Genomic DNA, 20,146 nt, shown 5'->3' on the forward strand with positions numbered 1-20,146 from the left:
GAGTCCTTACCCAGGTGTTACGGGTGGTGACTCCCATTTCAGTGTCATTTGGAAGTCTCTGTGCTGTTCTTAAGTCCACTCTGTGTGTGTGCCTGGGAGCTGGACTGGGCCTGTCCTGGGGTCTGCATGCATTTTGATTTGGAGATAAGGGAATAGATAAAATGGATAATAAGGACCTCATGCCTAGATCTTGGGAAGGAATCAGAGAGCGAGGCTGACAGCCAAGCCTCTCTTGGTGACCATGCAAGAATGCAGAACACAAATGGCTACAGTCACCCAGCAAAATTTTGGCCTGCAGGTTACACTTGACTCTGAATCTTGGGTCTCCATTGTCTCCTAGTATCTGAGAAAGAGCTTCTTATGTGAAGAATTCTCTACAATGTGCACCAGCGTGTGAGCAAAAGTTTTCAGGGTTGAGATGATGTATTTGATTTAATATCAAGTGGAGGGTGGGGAGGATAGGAGATAAGAGAAAGATGATTGTAATCATATTCTGTGTTTGCAAGTGGATTAACAGCAGGCAGAAAATAGGTAGGGCTGAGCAAAAAGTAAAACAATGAAGCATGTGAGATGATCAGTTTTATTATGAGATTTATGCTTCAAAATATTCCTCCCATGGCTTCATTATAATTTCAAATATAAGAATGCACAAAAAATAATTAATTGCTGGCCTCTGGTCTCATGGTCACACTGGCCCTGGCTCTGCTCTGTCCCTTGTCTGGGAAGGCATTTCTCTTTCTCAGCTAAGACCCCAACTATTCCTGTTACATGCCCCCACACCATGTTGCTCCCCACCCCTCATACTGATGGCACTCTAGCTCACCATTGGCACATTGATTTTCCAGCTCTTGGCCGGACCATGAGGGTGTGTAGGTCAGGGCAGTGTGTTTCCTTGCGCATAGATATATCTTCAGTACTCAGCCAAGGCAGAGTATTTATTGACTAATAAATATTCATTGACAGAATATTTAAAATCTCCCAGGGAACACCAGCTTTCAAGTGCTAGGATTTCTGTTTTTCAATCACTTGGCTCCTTTTGTGACAGGCGCTTGTCAAATCTATATGTTACTTTCTCTTTATACTTACACACAACGTTTAAACCAATGCTGGAAAGCATGGTTCCATGAGATGGGAACACACCCAAGGAGAGGCCCAGATGAAGAGTGTTCGACAGGGAGAGAAGAATCAGAACACGGGTTTTGGTTAAGGCCACCCTCATCCAGAATGGTCAGAAAACACCAGTGTTGCCTCATCTGGAGAAGCCCCTGTCTGGTACCACACCCTCTAAGGCATCCTAAACTTAAACATGCCAGTTTAAGTGCCTGCCATTTGCTTATCAGTGATGTTTGCCATCAGTGCTTTGTTTTGGAGGCAGAAGGAGGGATTTGACCAAATGATGAAGCACAGATGATGATTGCAAGATGCAAGTTACTTCGACCAGACACCCTACTCTACTTCCTAAACAACTGTGGAGGCAGATGATTCCCCAGCCTTCACCTGAGAACCAGGAATGATGATGAGTGTCTTTCCAGGCAGTCTGTTACCTCTGAAGAGGAATATCCTTCACATTACAAGCAAAAGTCCCAGGAACTGGGGCTGTCATTCCTGCATCCACGGCAGGCATCAGCAATCAATCCCAGTGTTCTTTCCCATCAAACCTAAGTTTAGTCTCAGAGTCATTCTCAATGTCCAGAGCTCAACTTGCAGTTACCAGAAAGTTCTTTAGCATATTATTCATTGATTGATCTTCTGTGTGCTCTTTGTAACAGTCTGAACTAAGGATAGCCTCAGACCTGGCAGCCTTGAATGCTGGGGATGGAAGCCTTCCTTGGTAGGATCAGCAGCATGGTATGAGGTTGTTCCTAAGCAGAGCCAAAGATAAGCAAATCTTATCTTTGTTAGTGGGACAAATAATATTCCTATGAAGTCTGAAAGCCTCCATGCAGGACCAAGGTCCCTGTGCCTGGAGGCTGGAGACAGAGGGCAGGTCAGCGTTGCTTAGCAACAACACAGCTGATACAAACCCCCGGCTGCCATTCATGGTACAATGAGTATCCATCAGACCAGATGGTTTCCCTTTGGGAAAGCATCCTCATCCCTTTTCCCCAACTTTATTTCAAAACTATGGGTTTAGTCATGAAGAAGGCTGTATAGAATGCTGAGTGTACCAAACCTAGGAAGTTTGGAAAGACAGCTGTGAGGTCCGACTGCCACAGGCTTCTTCCTAATACCCCAGTATAAGAGTCTCACATGGCTTCAGTCAAACCTTCTAAGTTTTTGGAAAGTTACCCTAGTGAGAAAACACATTCAGACAATTCTGTTTTGGCCACAGCTGTCCAGTGTGGAGGATGGATCTGGCTCAGGCTGGCCATTAGCCTTCTCCTCTGACATGGCTGAGTCAGCCTTCACCTCTCGGGGTTGAGCCTTGTTCCTCTTGGCGAATGCCTGGCTGATTTCTGCATGGGTTCTGTTCTTGGTCTCGGGGAGCACAAAATAAAAGTAGATAGCGGCTGCAATACATATTGCGGCAAAGACGAGGAAGCAGTAGGAGTCCAGGCTTTTCTGTGGAAAGGGAGAAACAAAAACAGCCAGTAAGCAGTCAATAAACTAGCTAGTTGGCTGTAAAGCCACGTTGCAAGATTCTCCACTGCACCTAGCACTCATATGCCAGTAGTTCTGGATAAAACCCCACCGTGGCTGCTATGGCCGCAAGAGGCAGGTAGAGTCACATGATACTTGAGCTAGTCTCAAAGAAAGCAGAAGTCAGTTCCTCATGGCAGTCAAGATGAGGAAAAAAAATATCAATCTTTATTGCTCTGTGTTTTTTCTCTTTTCAAAGTAGGCATTTAAAATTTGACCATTAAGAAAGGAAAATATAACCCTTGATGAATATTCTCCTGGGTTTATTTTGCCATTCATCACATTCTTCCCCTTCCCATGATACATGAGACAAATGTAAAGCCTCAGTTTGTATGTAAGAAAAATATAAAGCACAGTATCAAGGATAAATGTGTTGCCTCCTACCCCCAATACATACAAGATCTACCTCATTAATTGGTACAGCCTTGCACAAAAAAGAAAGGCTAGAAGGCAGATGCTGGACAGAGTCACTGCTGCTTGTGTCTTGATTAGAACTCAGTGAGATTCTGGGCTTCCCAGGGATTCTCCTGCCTCTGTAACTCCTGGCATGGTGCTTGGCTTTCAGTAAAGGTTTGTTCAATAAAAAGCTCTCAGCTGGGGGCGGGGTGTGTGGCTCCTGAGCAAACATTAGGAGCTATGTTCGAATCTTTAATACCCATGTAAAAAGCCAGGTTTGGCTGCACACTAATCCTGCCTGTGACCCCAGCACTGGGCGTGGGATCAGGGACAGGAGGGGGCTTTCTGGCTGTTAGGCACACACCTGTAATCCCAGGAGAAGAAGCAGGAGGGCTGTAAGTTCAAGGTCATCCTTGACTTCATGGGTAGTTTAAACCAACCTTTGGATCTATGGGAGCCTGTCTCCTTGACCCTCAAAGACTTCTTGGTTTACAGCTTTGATGCCTGATTTCTTCAGACCACAAATGACTACTGATCAAAGACAAGGTGACAGCGTCCGTGAGTGGCACGTCTCAAGAAGCAATGTCAGGGGTTTTGCCATTTACTCTCTGATTGAAACCATGGTTTTAGAGCTTACAGTACTTAAGAGCCTGGGAACACATACATTCAGTGTCACCATGCCTCTGTGGTGGTAAAACAAGGACATTAGTGGTTTTGTAGGGTTGTTATAATAATTGAAACATCCCCTTCAAAGCACTGTGGGTGGTGAAGGGTACCTTCTTCTGAGAAATGTGCCTTGTGCTTGTCCACAGAGAGTCTGTGAGCCATGTAGAAGAAGGTGGAGAATCAGGGGTTCAGCTGTCAGAGAGTCCGTGCCAACACAGAAGATGAGCCACTTAAGGCAGAATTTCAAACCACTGAGTGTTAAGTTTCCTTATTTGAAATGTGGCGATGTCCACCCTCATGTTGTTTTGTGATGAAATGGAATGAGTCTTACAGTCCACATCCCTATGTGTGGGCTGACTCTACATCTGAGCTGTCTAATAGAGGTAGACCCTTGCAGCTTGCTGCTGCCAAGGGGCCCCATCTCTCTGAAGGCTTAGGCCACCCGAGACACCTACAGCCAGGAGGCCTCTTCCAGCCATTTCCACTCACATCTGATTCCTCAGGAGTCATGCTGACCCCACCTTGAGATCCAGCCTGCATTTGATACTTGGCACCACTCTGCTGGCTGCTGTTTCAGCTCAAGCCACCATTACGCTCTTCCTGGATTACTGAACAGCTTTTCCTCTGAGTTACCCGAGTCTCTCCTAGTGCTCTGAATTATCCCCAGGAGGGAAGTCATCACGACGGTTAAGCAAAGGGCAGCTTGCCACTGTTCTATTCAAAATCCACCCTCATGTCTAAGTGAAGCCAAAGTCTCACCCCTAGCTGACCTCTGGCCCCTTTTACTTCTCTGGGGGCATTTTCTTTCTCTTCTGCTCCAGATCTAGCTCACCGATGGTTGTTCCTAATGTCATGCCCAGGGTCTTTGCACATGCCATTATCTGTCTTCCTGCCCATCCTCCTTTCTCACTTTCATCAGCTCTGCCTACAGCTCCTTCCTTAGAGAGAATCTCCCTAGCTCTTATTCTGAAAGAATGCCTCCCAGTTCTCATCATTATGCATCCATAGAACATACCCCCCGGGTTAAGCCTTGTGAGGGCGGGCGTTCCTGTTTTGCTTGCATCCCCAGAATGCACGGAGAGGAAGATAGACAGAAGGCCACAGCGGATGTTTGTTTGCTGAGAACATGGGTGCCCTGAGGCTCTCTACCCTAGCCAGGGCACTCCTGGAGCTGTCTGGGGTGTCCTTGCCACCCTCTGGTGACTATGAGCTTGTCGTCATTCCCCAAAGGACATCGTGAGTCACTTGGATTATTCTGTTTCACAGAATTCAGTACACCCACAGTGACCGCAACATCTGGGGAAAGGACACTTGTCCCCTTCCTTGGGAGTCTCAGGGGCAAAAGTGTAGGGGAAGTAGGTTGTAAGACTCCATCTCTCAGGCACTGAGACTATGGTGGGACACTCAGATGAAAAGTGCTAATGGGGCTCTGACTCAGTTCTGCAAATCTATGTGTTGGGGCTGAATCTACAATGCGGTGAGGCCTTTCTGGGGTGATTAAGTCATGAGGGTTGATCCATCACAAATGGGGTTCACAACCTCATACTGGGAAGAAGGGAACTAGGCAGACTCCTCTCATCCTTTTATTTTCCTCTACATGAGAAGACAGTGAGGGGCACCATCTTGGAAGCAGAGAACAGCCTCTACCAGATCCACCAATATCCTTGATCTCAGGGTTAGTCAAATAAGAACCACCACTAGTCCAGAATCAGGTTCCTCCCCACCTTCAATGACTCAGCACCAACGCCCTGTCATCAGTAAAGACACATTTCCATCATCATCACCACTGTCTTGCACTTCCCCTATGCACATGTTCCATATGCCCAATAAAGCCCACACCATCACGGCCTGCCATCTCTCTCTCTCTCTCTCTCTCCTTTCCTTCCCTGTTCAGAGGTGGCCTTTTGCATCTCCCCTTTCCGTTCCCCAATAAATTTCTTCTGTGATGTCTGTTGTGTGGTGTGATTTTTTGTGGCATCCTTTGGCCCTAATCCTCAAAGTTCTCTTTCACTGCAAAACCTTTTCTCTTAGACGTCCAGCCTCAGAGATAACCCTGCTGGCGGCATTTTGTGATAGCAGCATGTAGCCAGAATAGCCCTTCTTGCTGAGGGTACTTCCCTAGAGGAGGTACAGAGCTATGGCAGACATGCTTGCTCACCACCTCTCTTACCTTGTCCTGGTGTTGGAAACCACAGTACCAATCACTGGCTCTATAGGAGGAGGGTGTTACAAGGCCAGGTTAGTGAAGGAGAGGAAGGAAGGAGCTTATGCAAATGAGGATTTACTTTGCCCTTGATGGAACCAGATGTTTGGGTCATTCATTGACCTGTTTAGTTCCTCTTTTTTTTTTTTTTAATATTTTTATTTAGTTCCTCTTTACAGATGACAAAAATCAAGCTGGAGTCAGGTTGTTACTGAAGTCGTTAGGGTCAGAGCCTAGTCCCTGGCAGCCCTAACCAGCTAGGCTTAGCCACCCATTCTCAAGATACAGCACAACTCAAGACAGAAGAGGCAAGTGATGATTAAAAGCAGAGAGAGGCTCTTCTGGTCCCAGATGCTGCGGGAGCCCTGGGTTACTGCGCAAACATGGCCAAGTCCAAGAACTACATCACATACAACCAGTCCTGCAAATGGCACAGAAATGGCATCAAGAAACCCTGGTCACAAAGATACGAATCTATTAAGGGGGTAGACCCCAAATTCTTGAGGAACATGTACTTTGCCAAGAAGCACAACAAGAAAGGCCTGAAGAAGATGCAAGCAAACAATGCAAAGGCAATGAGTGTGCGAGCAGAGGCCATCAAGCCTGTGAAGCCTGCAGCTGTTAAACCCAAGATGCCAAAGTCCCCCAGCCACAAACTCAGCTACCTGGCTTTCATCGCTCACCCCAAGCTTGAGAAGCAGATTCGAAGCTACATGGCTAAGGATCGTAGGCTCTGCAAATCAAAGCCCAAGGTTCAAACCAAGGCAGAGGCCACAGCTCCAGCTAAGGGCAAGGCTCCAGCTCCAGCTCCAGCTCCAGGTCCAGTTCAGGCTCCCAAAGGTGCCCAGGCCCCTGTGAAGGCCCCATAGGAAATGGTTCTAGTAATGTGAAGACAGACAGACTGGTGTGACACACCAACCTACACACTATACAGATGACCAGTGTTCTATGCTGTTTTTACAAATAAACCTGAGGCAAGATCTGTTAAAAAAAAAAAAAAAAAAAAAGAAAGAAAGAAAAAGCAGAGAGGGAGATGTATCAATATGGCCACATCGGGGAAAGGAACAAATAATGATATCCAGTGAGCCTCAAGCCAGTCACTGAGGTCTTGACATGAGGTTTAGGTGTAAATAGAAAGTGAGAGGTGTGCCGTAACTAAGCAATTTGGGTCAAGGTGTAGCCTGATCTATCATTGATCCATCATTGCCGTGGCTTTGGTTTCTCCTGAAAGAGGGTCTGGTAAATTGCTGGAACTCAGTGAAATCTTCCCTGAAAAAAATCCTTCCTCTGGCTTCAGCCTTTCCCTTCCTTAGTCATGAGATTCCTTTCAGAACATTGCTTCAGTGATGACAACGGGTGGGACACAGGTATCTCTCTTTAGACTGTTTTTACTCCTGCCAGGACAGTTCATGTTATTTGCCAAGTTCTTGCTGCAAGAAGTGGGCAGGACTGGATTGAAACCCAGACATACAGACACACACATACAGACATAGACATACAGCTCTTCTCCACAGCTGCCTTGCCCCTTGTGGGACCCTGGCTTGGGCTGAGGACAAGACCTGACAAAGTCAACGGGTAACATTAGCAACTGCTTTCTAATTGTTTCCTATCCTGGGAATTACTGACTAGCTTTGTTCATTCACCTCAACCCTGTGACATTATTTTCAGATGCGGTGGCTAAGAGGTGACACTAGGCTGTGGCTGTGTATCAGTTAAGAGCCAAGCTCATAGAATCTGCTGGATGTAGTGGAATCTGCCTTGAGGTGATACTTGGCTCTCCCACCCTGGTACAAGCAATTACCCCTCTTCACGACCCTGTTCCAGCTCTCAGGAGTGCTGGTGGTCACAGTTATATCACTTCTGAAAATACATTGTTTATATCATTAGATGGCCATGAAAGTGATCCAGATTTTCCATTTCAGAGAGGAAAATGTCTTCTCACAATACAGTAGAATGTTAAGTTATGCTAAAAATACAAGGTAATTTTGGCAAAATACTACTTTTAGAAAAAGGTCTTTAAGATTAAGGGGAAAAAAACCTCAGCTTTTTTTTTTCTTTTCCTCTGAATCATAACTATGAGGGGGTAACTGCCTCCCAGAGCAAGGAAAAGAGAAGTACATGTTGGGATGCAGAATTGGCTCCCACACAGTGGACCTATGAGTTGCTTTGTAGATGGTGTGGTGGATGGGCTCAGAGGAGGGGCGTCGCCTAAATACATGGCTACAAAAACCTAGTGTGTGCTGGGGGTGATGAAATTATAACCTAATGAAGTTCTGGGTTGGGTTTAGAAGTAGCTATTCAGTTCACCTATCAAAAGCAAAAAGGTGCTCTCAGTTGGAATGATTTAGGCCACATTAGTCTACATGTTTGAAAAGAAGTGGCCAGAAATATGTGTCCATACTTAGGAAATGCCTATCCCGTCCTTCACACTGGGTTCAGTCCTGTCCTCCATGACAGCAGAAACCCCTATCAGGGTCTGGCGCTTGTGTGGCAGTGGCTCTCAGCTGAGCTCCCTGCATCCTGGGGACACATGTCACTCTTTAGAGTCTCAAGAACTCATCCTAGCATCTGATGGAAACTGGTGCTTTCTGTGTCTAGCTGCTAGTGTCCTGGAAGCATTGGTATCTCCCCTCATCTCTCCTTCTTTCTCTTCCTCCCTCCCACCTTCCTTCCTTTTTGCCTTCCTCCCTCCCCTGCCCTCTGTTTCTCCGTTTATGGCATCAGGGCAGACAATGACTTTTCAGCAGTCATAATGGCAACAGCAAGCTTTGCTGCAGCTCTCCTACAGATACCATGCAGGTGTCTGGGAGCCTGAGTCTCCAGAGAGCCACACTGTGAATCACAGGCATGCTCTCGATCCAAAGACAAGACAATGACAGGCTCAGGGAAAGGTAGGGTTACTCTGCCCCAGACCTCAATGCTGACTGATATGGCTGGAATTCAAGGTCTCCTTGTTTGACTCCAAAGTCTGCTTAATTAATCCAGAAGGTTTTGCTAACAGGTGGGGCTTGGGGCACGAAGATTGTCTGGGACATGATAGAAGGTGGTGGTGGTGAGTGGTAACTCTCCCAGGTTGCTTGAGACTGGCCAATGCTTTAAGATCTGGGCTGTTTGCCACAGTTTTGAGCAAACACCCTAGGACACATTGGTTGCCATAGGAAGGACAGGCGTTGCTCATCGGTTTATTCTCCCAAAGGCACACTGAAACTGTAGGCTCTGACCCCTATGAATGAGGCATCACTTGAGAACAGTCTTTCCAAGTGAGATAGAAATTCTGTGAGGTCACGCTAGATTAGGATGGGCTTACAATCCAAGCAGTGGTTTCCAAACCAGGAAAGACACAGATACATACAGATACCAACCCAGACACACAGAGACACACAGACACACACACAGAGATAGAGACACACCGACACATACAGACACAGACATACAGACACACACATACAGACTTAGACATATAGACACACACACACTTAGAGACACACAGACACACTTGTACACATACACATATAGACACAGACATACAGACACCCCCCCACAAACATGCTTAAGCATGCACCTGTACATATATAGACCCTTAATTTATATCTAGAAGGAAGAAAGCTGTTAGTGCGAGTCATTTCTGTTCATTATATTTTCATAGTTTCTACAAGAAAAAGCTGAGTAATTTATCATTTGAATTCCCTAAGAATCTCACAGGAACAAATGAAGAGGCGGAGGAGCAGAAGCAGAAGAGGAAGTAAGGTCAATCAGTTCCCTCTGGTCTAGTGTCTTATGGGGCCCACTGACACCTTTAGTGGTGGCTGAGTGATGAACACTGTAAGGCTGGGTTAGGGTTGATGAGATAATTTCCTGTGGTGGTTTGGACAGGGCTGGCTCCATAGACTCATGTTTGAATGCTTCGCCCACATGGAGGCACCCAGTTAGGAGGTGTGGCCTTGCTGAAGGAGGTGTGGCCTTGCTGGAGTAGGTGTGGCCTTGCTGGAGGAGGTGTGTTACTGTGGATGCAGGCTTTTGAGGTCTCATGTGCTCAAGCTAGGCCTAGTGTGACAATGTCCTTCTGTTGCCTGTGGATCAACATGTAGAACTGTCAGCTCCTTCTCCAGCACCATGTCTGCCTGCACGCCACCATGTCTCCTCTATGACGATAATGGACTAAATAAATGAAACTGCAAGCCAGCCCCATTTAAGTCTTTCTTTGTAAGAGTTGCTGTATTCATGTTGTATCTTCACAGCAATAGAGACCTTAACTAAGACCCCTACATAAAACATCAGCTGTGGGGCTTGTGCGAAAGGACAGCCATGGAATGCCAGTACGCTCGAGGCAGTGCCAGCGGTATGTGTCTGTGAGGCAGGGTGGTACGGGGTTCAGTCTCTGGCCATGAGCAGTGACGATCAGGTTGCTGGGCCATTTACACGTTGACTTCTTTAGTGTTCTCTTTTGCTCTCTCCTACTCCACTCCAACCCCGGGTACAGAGGATTGGATTAATGACATCCCCCATTTCTTTCTTTTTTTTCTTTGAATGTGTGTTTGCATGGGCACACATTCACAGATGTTATGTGGAAGTCCGAGAGCCACCTCAGGTACCAGTCTTTGCCTCCTGCCTCATTTGAGATGGTGTTTTGTTGCTGCTGTGTATAGCAGGCTATGTAGACCAGGAGCTTCCAGGGGTTCCCTTGACTGCCTCCCATCTCACGGGGGAGTGTAAGGATTACTACAGACATGTACAGTGTCCGTCCAGCTTTACATGGGTACCAGGGACCTGGGGATCTCAATTCAGGTCCTCATGCTGTGTGGCAAGTGCCTTACCCACTGAGCCATCTCCCCAGCCTGCAATACACTCCATTTCTTGACACACTAACGTTTCCGGCCCATGCTGAGATCCTTTCTTGTTTGTATATATCTGTTTCTATCATTTTTATTCTTGATCACCACTCTCATTTCTTTTGTCCTACAATGTTCTCCTAATGCAGGACAAAGTTACATGTATGTCTTTGATAAATAACCCCAAATCAACATGTTATTTGACTATGTGCATGTCATCTTTTTATGTATCTATGCCATATCTATCTATCTATCTATCTATCTATCTATCTATCTATCTATCTATCTATCTATCTATCTATCTATCTATCCATCTACCTACATATATATTTATTCATATCTATATTTGTATCTAGACCAACTATAGGGTTTTCTTTCTTTTCCCTGTTTGTTTATTTGCATGTGTTTTATGTGTGTGTGCGTGTGCGTGTATTTGCTGTTTTTTTTGGGGGGGGGTTGTTTTTTGTTTTTCAAAAAGAATCTCAGGTAGTCCAGGCTAGGCTTGAACTCTCTATGTAGCCTGAGCTGGTGCCTATGCCTCCATCTCTTACTTGTAGGAATTCTAGATCTGAAAGTTGGCACAGCCTGTGGAGGAAGGAAGGACTAGGTCATTTTGAAATCTCTGTGCTACTAGAGCCCATGCCACATCCGTGCCTTCCCTGTGGGGCATGAGCTGTTCATGAGGTAGCGCTTCTGGGGTAATTGAGAATCAGCTGCACTTGAAGGCAAGGTTTCCGCGGGGAGTGAGCTCTGGTCAGAAGTGGTTGGATGGAGCCACTCTCTGACAGATAAGGCTTTTATTGCCTCGATGATGCCTCATCTCAATTATGTGAATCTTTCTACTGGATGAGTTCAGAGGCCTTATGTTCCGCTGCTACTTGGAAGGAAAGGCCACTGAGGGTCAACTGTAGATTGCTTTTGCAGAAGCAAGAGGAGACCCGGGTGTGGAGCTGCCTAGAGGCAGGTGCCTGTTCCCAGCGTGGCTGTCTGTTCAGCCAGGGGACAGCAACACCATGCAAGTGCTACCTCATGCCCCTCACCTCTTCCTTGCAGGCACTCTCCCCCCCTATCCTTGCCCCCAGCCTTATCACAGGACCCCTGGCAAGCCACAGACTATCTCAGCCACCAGGTCTCCCTGTTCATAGACTCTCACACCAATCTAACCTCTGAGTATCTAAAAAGAAGTCTTCCAGAAACACCCATATGCTTTTCTGTGTGTTCCCATTGCTTTCCATCCTTCATGGGTTACCAGATGTCTGTGGGCACTCAGCCTTGGTAGTGGGCTTGGATCATTTGCTCTGTTTTGACACATGCTGGCAATTCCACTCCCTCCACATTGCATCAGAATGTGTGATGGGTACCCAACCAGGCATCCTAAACTCCTAAACTCACGGGCCTTCCAGATTGAATCCCTTTGGTCTACTGGAGTAAATGAGGACACTAAGGTCCAGTAGGATCTATCCCAAATGCTGAGAACAGTGAGTAACTGTGTGAAGATGAGCACACAGTGACTGCTATTGGGTGCTGAGTCAGAATAGCCAGTGCGTCTTCCACAGCAATAGTGGGCATGTCCATTCTTGTCATCTTCTGGGTGACAACATGCCAGGTAATCAATCACCCAGAACTGGTGTCACATGACTTCTCCTGGGGGTTCCAGGTCACATGCATCCTTATCCAGGGAGAAGAGTTTCCAATTATATGTCCAGCCCCTGATCCTAAAACACACCTCATAATGTATATTAGCCTTCAAAGATCCAGGACATTGCTCTCTTTAAAGGGGGGGGGGGTGGCAGGAGATTTGAACATGTGCTAAAGTTCTAGCTATGGAAGGGGGATCCTCAACCACCTGGGTGGGCTCTGTATATCAATGTCCTTACATGGGAGAGGCGATGAGAGCCACAGGGTACCAGGCACCTGAGAGGAAGGAAGAGAGGAGCTGAGCACGGAGCTAGAATGTTCTGCTCTGAGATGATTCCCATGAGAGCTAACTCATTCCCCTGGACACAGCTTGACATCTTCATGAAGGGGTAGCCTTCTGAACCCCAACACTTCTTTACAGTTCTGATTTGGATATGAGGGTCTCCCGTCAAAAGCCCTGTGTGTTGAAGGTCTGATCACCAGTGCAACAGCATTCCACAGGTCTTTTCGGAAGTAGTTGGGTCACTAGGGTCCCGTCTCCTTAAGTGGATTTGTCCTCTGGTAGAGTCATCATCTAGAATGAACTGTCGGAGGTGACGTGACGCAAGTGGAGGGCGGGGCCTAGTTAGAGGAAGTGTATCCCTGGAGGTGTGCCCTAGAAATACACCTATGTGAACTACTGCAGCTCATCCAAACCCCTCACAGGTTTTGATGCTCAGCTGGTAGCAACAGAGCAGGCTGGGAATTGACAGGAATGGTGAACTGGGAGCTGAAAGATCTCTGCTTCCTCACAGGCATTTTTCACTGTAACAAGTCTGACCAGGACAACTGGGGACCAAACTTCAGCATAAGTTTAGGAGGAGATGCACCCCATTAAAACACAGCACCAGGAGTGTGCTGTCACTACAGTGGGAAACACATACACACTATCCTTCGGTTCTGTGGTCTGCCTTGCCACCTGGAGCTCAGGGCCCACGGCATCCCATTCCCTAAGACCGTCTGTCAGCCTGTACCCACTTCTGTCCATGGCCTGGCCCAAGCTGTGGCCTGTCAAGTATAATTTTGTTGTTTTTTAACTTTTGTTTTATTATTATTATTTGTGAGTGTGTGTGCATGTGTGTGTATGTGTGTGTGCATTCAGAGGCCAGAGGTTGATGTCATAGACCTTCCTTAGTCATGCTACACATTCTATTTTGAGACAGGGTCTCTCACTCAACCTGGAACATACTGATTTGGCTAGACTGGCTGGCCAGCAAGCCCCAACGAGTGCTCCATCTCCATCTCCCCAGCACTGGGACAACAGGCATGTGCCTCTGCACATGAGTATGAGTACTGGGGATTTGAACTCATATCCACATACTAGTATAGCATGCACTTTGTCCATCAAGCCTTCTCCCTTGTCTAAGGATGCTTTTCAAGCACCATACCACAGGTCATCACAAGGGCCCAGTGAGTGGATTCCGCTGTTGTCCTCCACACACAATGCCATTTGAAGACTGTGAGGAACCTGCCCAGGGTCGCACTGCATAGTAGCAGCAGAGCTGACATGCAAGCCCAGGCTCTCTCCGCATGTAAGTCCTGAGCATTCACCCACAGTTCACCTGCTCACAGAGTGCCCCACACAGAGGTTCTCAGATTGGCACCAGCCTGCCCTGTAGCATGGAGAAGATCTAGCTTGGAACACACTCTTGCAAGTTATTCCTGCACACACACACACACACACACACACACACACACACACACACACACACTACTAAGTATAATAAAAACAAGACACTTGTTTGGCCTTCCTAATTAGCACCCTAGGAACCCACAGCTATCTGACACATCTTTCTGGCAGGAGCCCAGGACAGGCAGGTCTGAGGTAGGCTTATTCTTATATCACAGAGAAAATCCAAATTTCAGGGATGGCTGCAGACAGCTACCCTTCTAGCCAGAACAATGAGCTCCAGGTATTTATAAGAAGCAATCTAAAAATCATTTAGAGCCCTTCTATCATCCTTACCCTCTCACCCTCTGCATAGGTGGCCCTGCCTGAGATTTCGGGCTGTCCACTCCAGTGGCTGAGAATGAGCATTCCAGAGTGGCTTGTTAGCTGGGCAACCCCGAGGAAGTGACTTGACATTTCTGTGCATCAGCTGCTATCTGTAAGAGGAGGCCAGGGGTGGGGGGGGGGGTGTCTGAGACCTCAGAGACCTATTATGGGATTATACAAGTCACACTACATGACATGCCCAGGGAGAGCCAGCTGCACAGGGCTGGCTCATTCAGTCAGTGTACTGTGTGAGTGCTTGGCTTGTTTTGTATTTATTTCAATGGCTGCTGTAATGAGTTACCATGAACTGGGTATTTCCTGTCTTCGGGCCTCATTTGGGGGCTACTAGTTCTTACAGAAAACACAGCCCATCCTGACTGATCCACAGAGCAGTAAGAACGTCCACTCTACAGCCTGTCTGCCCCATGGCCCCATATATAGCCAAAATGTAGTCATTGCTCCCTCTGTGACTTCCTCTCTGACAAGGAAGCCAAATGAGTGGGTTGGGATAGTTGCACTGAATGAAAATGAATATGAAATGTGGGCCCCCGACACATGGGAAACTGCCGGAGAAGGCGCAGTACTATGAAGCCACTGGAGGGATGTGCAGATGGGAAACGATTTGCAAATCTGAGCGATGTGAAATAAAGGTCAAGTGAAACTAGAGTCAGCTGGAGATGGCTCCAATGAAACACACACACACACACACACACACACACACACACATTCTCAACACAGAGCTCTGTGGAAGACACTGAGGAATGGCTCCCTCTGGGTAAATCTTTATCTGTATCCGTAAGCAATTTTTTTTTTTTGGAATAAATTAACTACTCAACTTGAGGTGGATTTTGAAAATAGGGTTATCTGCCAACTAACAAAGGCCTCCTTCTCTCCTTGTCTTACAGGTGAGGATAAAGAACTTGGCTTCAGGTTCTGACTCTGTCTTGCCCAGTGAGACCTCAGGTATCTCTCAGAAGGGCTGCTGGAGGCTGTGCCTCCTGGCATTGACAAGGTTGAGCATTTGCTGGCACACAGCAAGTGCTCAGGGGTGTGTGTGAATGTGCCACTAGAGGCTTCCCACTTCCAGCCTGGCAGGATGGCATCCGGACTGTAGTGTCAATCAGGTCTTCTACTTTGCCCACCCCCAGGTGCAGAGAAGACAAGGACCTGATTCACAGACCCAGAAAGTGGGAAGGCTCAGTTTCAAAGGAGTGGAAAAGAGGGGCAACAGGCAATTTCAAGTTAATTTCTCCATGTAATGGATGCTTTACTGACTCCAGACTTTGTCTGATAGCTTTAAGCAAAAAGAAAAAGCCCACTGAAGGTATGAGCCAATTGAAAAACCAGCTTGGTATGTCCTGGCTGCAGCTGGCAAGGGACCCCTGGAGAAGAGTGCTAAGTGTAGTCCCTTCGTGTATTCTGTGGCCCCTGGAGAGGCTTGGAGCACTTGAGATGGGAAGCCATTGGTTAAATGCAGCCAGAGATTATTTGAAGACTTCACAGTGCTCCTGCTTTCTAGCTGCTGGGTTGAGGAGGCTGCAACGCATGGAAAAACCAGCACAGAGAGAAGCAGGCAGGGGAGCTGGGCCATGGTGGACCACCTGTTCCCTGGCCTAAGTGGTCTTGTTGTAAGAGGGTCAGGAGTAAGTCCAGGTGAGGGGCTGTGAGACATGACATGGACACAAAGCCAAACTCGGATGCAGTGGCACAAAAGAACTGGTCTGCACCTGTGAGAGAAGCAGCTGCCTCATAGTTCTGCAGCTGTGCTAAGTCATGGCGGGCTGGGGACAGTACCTTCTTTCTACTCTGGCTGGCACTAGGATTTCTGGGACATGCTGGGGCTATCCCTAGCAAACTAAAAGGCTCTGAACGGTTTTCTAGAACAGTTCAGCAGGGAGGAAGTGTCCTTTGAGAAGAGATAGTAGGCACTTTTTTGGAGGTGCGTGATGTAGGCTCACCTTCTCCAGGTGGACTCACCTGTGCAGTGGACATCAGGGAACACCGCAGGGTGTTGGAGCAGGGACATTTCACCTGGTGATTGAATGCTGCTGGGCCCTGTCTCTGTACAGAACCCTGGCAAAGACCTTGTCGTTCATGTTCTCGTTTATGGACAACTGCAAGAGCTCACTTTCTACACAGCCACCTGGCTGCCTCACCCTGCTGCCATTTGGTCCCTATGTTGTTTCCTACTCAGGCCAGCCTTGGGGCTTTTGCACTGCTGTTACAGTAGCCTGGACTTTGTACTTCCCAGACAACCCTGCTCCTTACTTTTTTCATGTCTCTATTCCTGTGCCACTCCTTTAACAAGTGTTCTGGGATCACCATACCTCCAACAGCCCACGGGACCCAGAACCAAAGGCCGGGGCCCACACATTTGTGTTGCCCCAAACCCTGCAAACCCCATGTTACATAACTAGTGCACATGTTGCATTACTAGTCGCGTTGCCAGTGAGTTTGCATCTCCTTCTGGAGTATGCTGGCATTTCCCAGCCAATCAGTGTCTTCTTTGGGAGGCTTGGAGTGCGTGTAAAACACATACTGCATAATTTCTAGATTTGTCCCACACAGTGGTGAGCACATTGCAAAAGCGATCCGTAAGTCATGAGGGCAGAGTGCAACCTGATGAATTTCATCATGTCTGAGTCCCCAGGCAACGTGATGGCTGGAGGCTTCCTCACCACACTTACCTGGATGAAGGGGAAAAGGAGCCCCACAGCGAAGTTGGAGAGCCAGTTGACTGTGCCTGCAATTATAAAGGCTGCTGGCCTCTCTGACTGCTGGAAGAACTCTCCGGTCAGGATGAATGGGATCCCACCTGTGAGGGGAGAGTTGAGACAGGAATGAACCCCTGAACAGACCTCACCACCAATGCATCCATAGACAGGTGCTGGACCACCATGAAGCAAGGATGCTGTCTTGGCAGGAGCAGCTGCACCTGCATGAGGGAGGGTTGGAGCCCTTAGCAGCCCTCAGGTCTGAGCTCCAGAGACACAAACATTTCCCTGTCCTAGTTCTAAGAGGCATGGGGCCTGGGCTGAGAGCCATCACTAACTCAGTACTGCATGTGCTGAGTTTAAAGCAGGAGACATTGATGAAATACAGATCTGTTTAGAGATGGGTCATGTTCCTATGAACCTGTCTTGGGTTAAGAAGCATTTAATGCGCTCCAGCTACCTGCTAGTTGCTCAGCCTCAACACCTTACACGTGTTCACAGCGTTTGTGTTAGCCTGACTTTTGACTCCGTCTCCAAATTAGGATACTTATGGTTTGGATATGAAGTGTCACCCAAAAGGCTCAGAGTTGAAGGTCTGGCTTTCTAGCTAGTGTCATTTAGGTATCTGCATGTAATCATGAGATGTGACTGGTTCAGGAGGACTCCAACCTAATCAGCAGATTAAACACTTGATGGTGTTAGCTAGAGGGAGGGAAGGCATGCCCTGAACAGATAACACTGCTGCTATCCACTCTCTCTCTCTTTCTCTCCCTCTCCCCCCTTCCCTTCCTGTCTGTTATGGAGTGAGCATCTCTGCTCTCTCAGTTATCTCACCATGGAGTTCTGCCTTCTCTAGAGGAAAGCCCTGGGGAGATAGGTATTATGTCTCTTTGGACCATTTCCTGTCTCTCTGCTTCCTGTCTGTCACAGAGTCATCTTCTTAGAATAGAGGAAGACCAGTCTTTGATCAAGGGTATATGAGCAGCTGTGCTCCCCTGCTAGAGCCTCCAAACAAGCTCCCATATCGTTCCTTAATGTACCTGCGACGCTCTTTAATTGCTGTTTTGTGTACTGGCACCCACTGTCGCTGTCTCCTGGAATCTCCCAAGGAAACCTCTGTTTTGAGTCCTTTCTGAGGAAGCCCATTCTGGCTTTTCCCAGGTCCCATTCTGCCCAAGACGGAAGCCCACACACATGTGCCTTGTTCTGAGTCCCTGTTGACAAGAGGTTCACCTGCTGTGACACGAAGAGCGACCTACTGTCCGAGCTTTACAGCAGAGCATCAGAAACCTCCTCACAGCTAAGAAGGCCTATCACCCTGGTGAGAGCTCAGCTTAATCAGCTCCCAAATGCTTAAAGAGGAAAGCAATCCAGGTGTGACTGATCCCAACATGCTAAATTAGTATACTCAAGGAAAAACAGAGCAGCCTGATGAAGGAGGGATGGGTCAGGTGGACAGGCGGCTCATTTGGTGATGGGCTCATTGGGAACCTGGGTGGGGCAGCGGCTCAGTAGGTTGGTTAGTGGAGCTGAGACTCAGCTGGCTGGAGAATGGATTTTTTCCCCCTCAGGTTCAATAGCATGCTGTTGTTGCTGGGAGGCTCTGGTGCCTGTGTGACTGGCTGTCATGGTATACAAATCTCTGCCTGTCTTTGCTAAGGGCAGTGTGTGAAGATGTATGTGAAAATCCCCAGAGGCTGCCTGATGGTGAGAGGGCACACTTCTAAGTTTGTTCTCATCCAAACCCTCGAGGGTAGCACTGCCACGGTCATCTACTAGCAGAGACGCCAAACGATCTGTCTTCCAGTCAGACATTTGAGAGTATAAGGGAGGTATTATTAACAACTGTGTTCAGAGACAGGTGTGTTGGGAATCTGTCCCAGACAAGACACTGATGAAGGGATAGAGACATTATCCTGGGTCCCACAAGTGGCAGCAGGTCAGAGATGGGGCTGGGACCCAAGTGCACTGGACTTTTCCTGCATTCTTCTCAGTTAAGGTAAAACATCTTACCTGAAATGATATCTACGGTGGTCTGACCTCTGCAGCTGCCTGCGCAGTTATGGTAGTCCATTGACCTGCTACTAAGACTCTTTTTAGGTGTGCATCATTAACTCAGTTTACAAGACAGGACACTGGGGTACAGAAGGGTGAGCCTCCAAGGGAGGTTCTAGGAATCCATGGCAGAGCTAGCTTTGGAAACACTCTTTCTCAAAGCCAGCCTGAGGCTGAGTGAGGATGTTCAGAAGGAAACCCAGTGCTGGGCAGTGGGGCAGGTTGCAGGGCAGAAAGCCTGAATAGGTGAAAGCCTGAATAGACCAGGTTCTGCCTTTTTCTTCCATCTCCTTATTTTCCCTTTCCAGGTATCCCCTCAACCCCCAGCTTATGCAGCCTGTGCTACAGGGCTGGGATAGGGTTAGAGAAGCCAGAGAGCATGCTCTGCGGCTGGGCAGTACTGACATCCCGGGTTAGCTGTGACAAGCATCTGCCCTTTACAAGGTCAACCTTCCAGACTGGGAGGCTGAGCCCTGCGGGTGGGAGGCTGAAAGTGTTCCCTGAACTCCAAGCTGACAGCTGCAGGGCTGGACCTGTTCCAGGCCAGTCTCAGGAAGATATTTTTCCTGTCTGTTTGTTTTTGTAGTGCTGAGGATGGAATCCAGGGACTTGTGCATGCTGGGCAGGTGTTGTGACTTCTAAGCCACTCCCAGCCCCCTTCCTAATTTTGAATGGCGGTGCTAGGCTCTTCAGGCAAGACCCTGCCGGTGGCACCTGCTCCCTCTCTTTCAGCCTCTATCTCTCTGCCTCAGGGATCCCCTTCCTCTTTTTCCCTCTCCTTGCAAGACTGCCTTCTACCTCCAACTTCCTTGTCCATCACTCTTCCCTGGCTCTGGTGGTCCTACCTTCTGTGCACCCATAGTGCTCTGCCCACCCTCTGGCTCCACCCATCTAGTAGGATATCTCTGGGGAGCCCCTGTGCCTGGAAGCTCGTCATTTAGGTATCTGCAGGGCTCGGTTCTAGGCTGTT

At 47.9% G+C, this 20,146-nt stretch overlaps 2 protein-coding genes across 3 annotated transcripts in view; one reads left to right on the forward strand and one right to left on the reverse strand.

The window, feature by feature from the left end:
• Nucleotides 1–564: 564 nt before the first annotated feature.
• Nucleotides 565–20,146, reverse strand: part of Slc2a9 (solute carrier family 2 member 9) — a 140,947-nt gene continuing 121,365 nt past the window's right edge. For both annotated transcript variants that reach the window (XM_055624176.1, XM_055624175.1), the window contains 2 exons: nt 17,095–17,222; nt 565–2,562 (listed from right to left, as the gene is read on the reverse strand). In XM_055624176.1, coding sequence (XP_055480151.1) covers nt 2,308–2,562; nt 17,095–17,222 — 383 coding nt within the window. In that variant the 3' untranslated portion in view covers nt 565–2,307. The remainder of the gene's footprint in view (nt 2,563–17,094; nt 17,223–20,146) is intronic.
• On the forward strand, nt 6,289–6,838 carry LOC129689055 (60S ribosomal protein L29-like). The gene has a single exon (XM_055624177.1). It carries the CDS (start codon nt 6,289–6,291, stop codon nt 6,772–6,774), a length of 486 nt encoding a protein of 161 aa, XP_055480152.1. The 3' UTR covers nt 6,775–6,838.

Source organism: Psammomys obesus, unplaced genomic scaffold (genome assembly GCF_907164565.1).
Source record: "Psammomys obesus unplaced genomic scaffold, mPsaObe1.curated_primary_1811, whole genome shotgun sequence".
In the NCBI taxonomy this organism is placed as follows: domain Eukaryota; kingdom Metazoa; phylum Chordata; class Mammalia; order Rodentia; family Muridae; genus Psammomys; species Psammomys obesus.

Bases quoted from the DNA above. Each gene is read 5' to 3' on its own strand.
- LOC129689055 (XM_055624177.1), top strand. From the start codon at position 6,289: ATGGCCAAGTCCAAGAACTACATCACATACAACCAGTCCTGCAAATGG.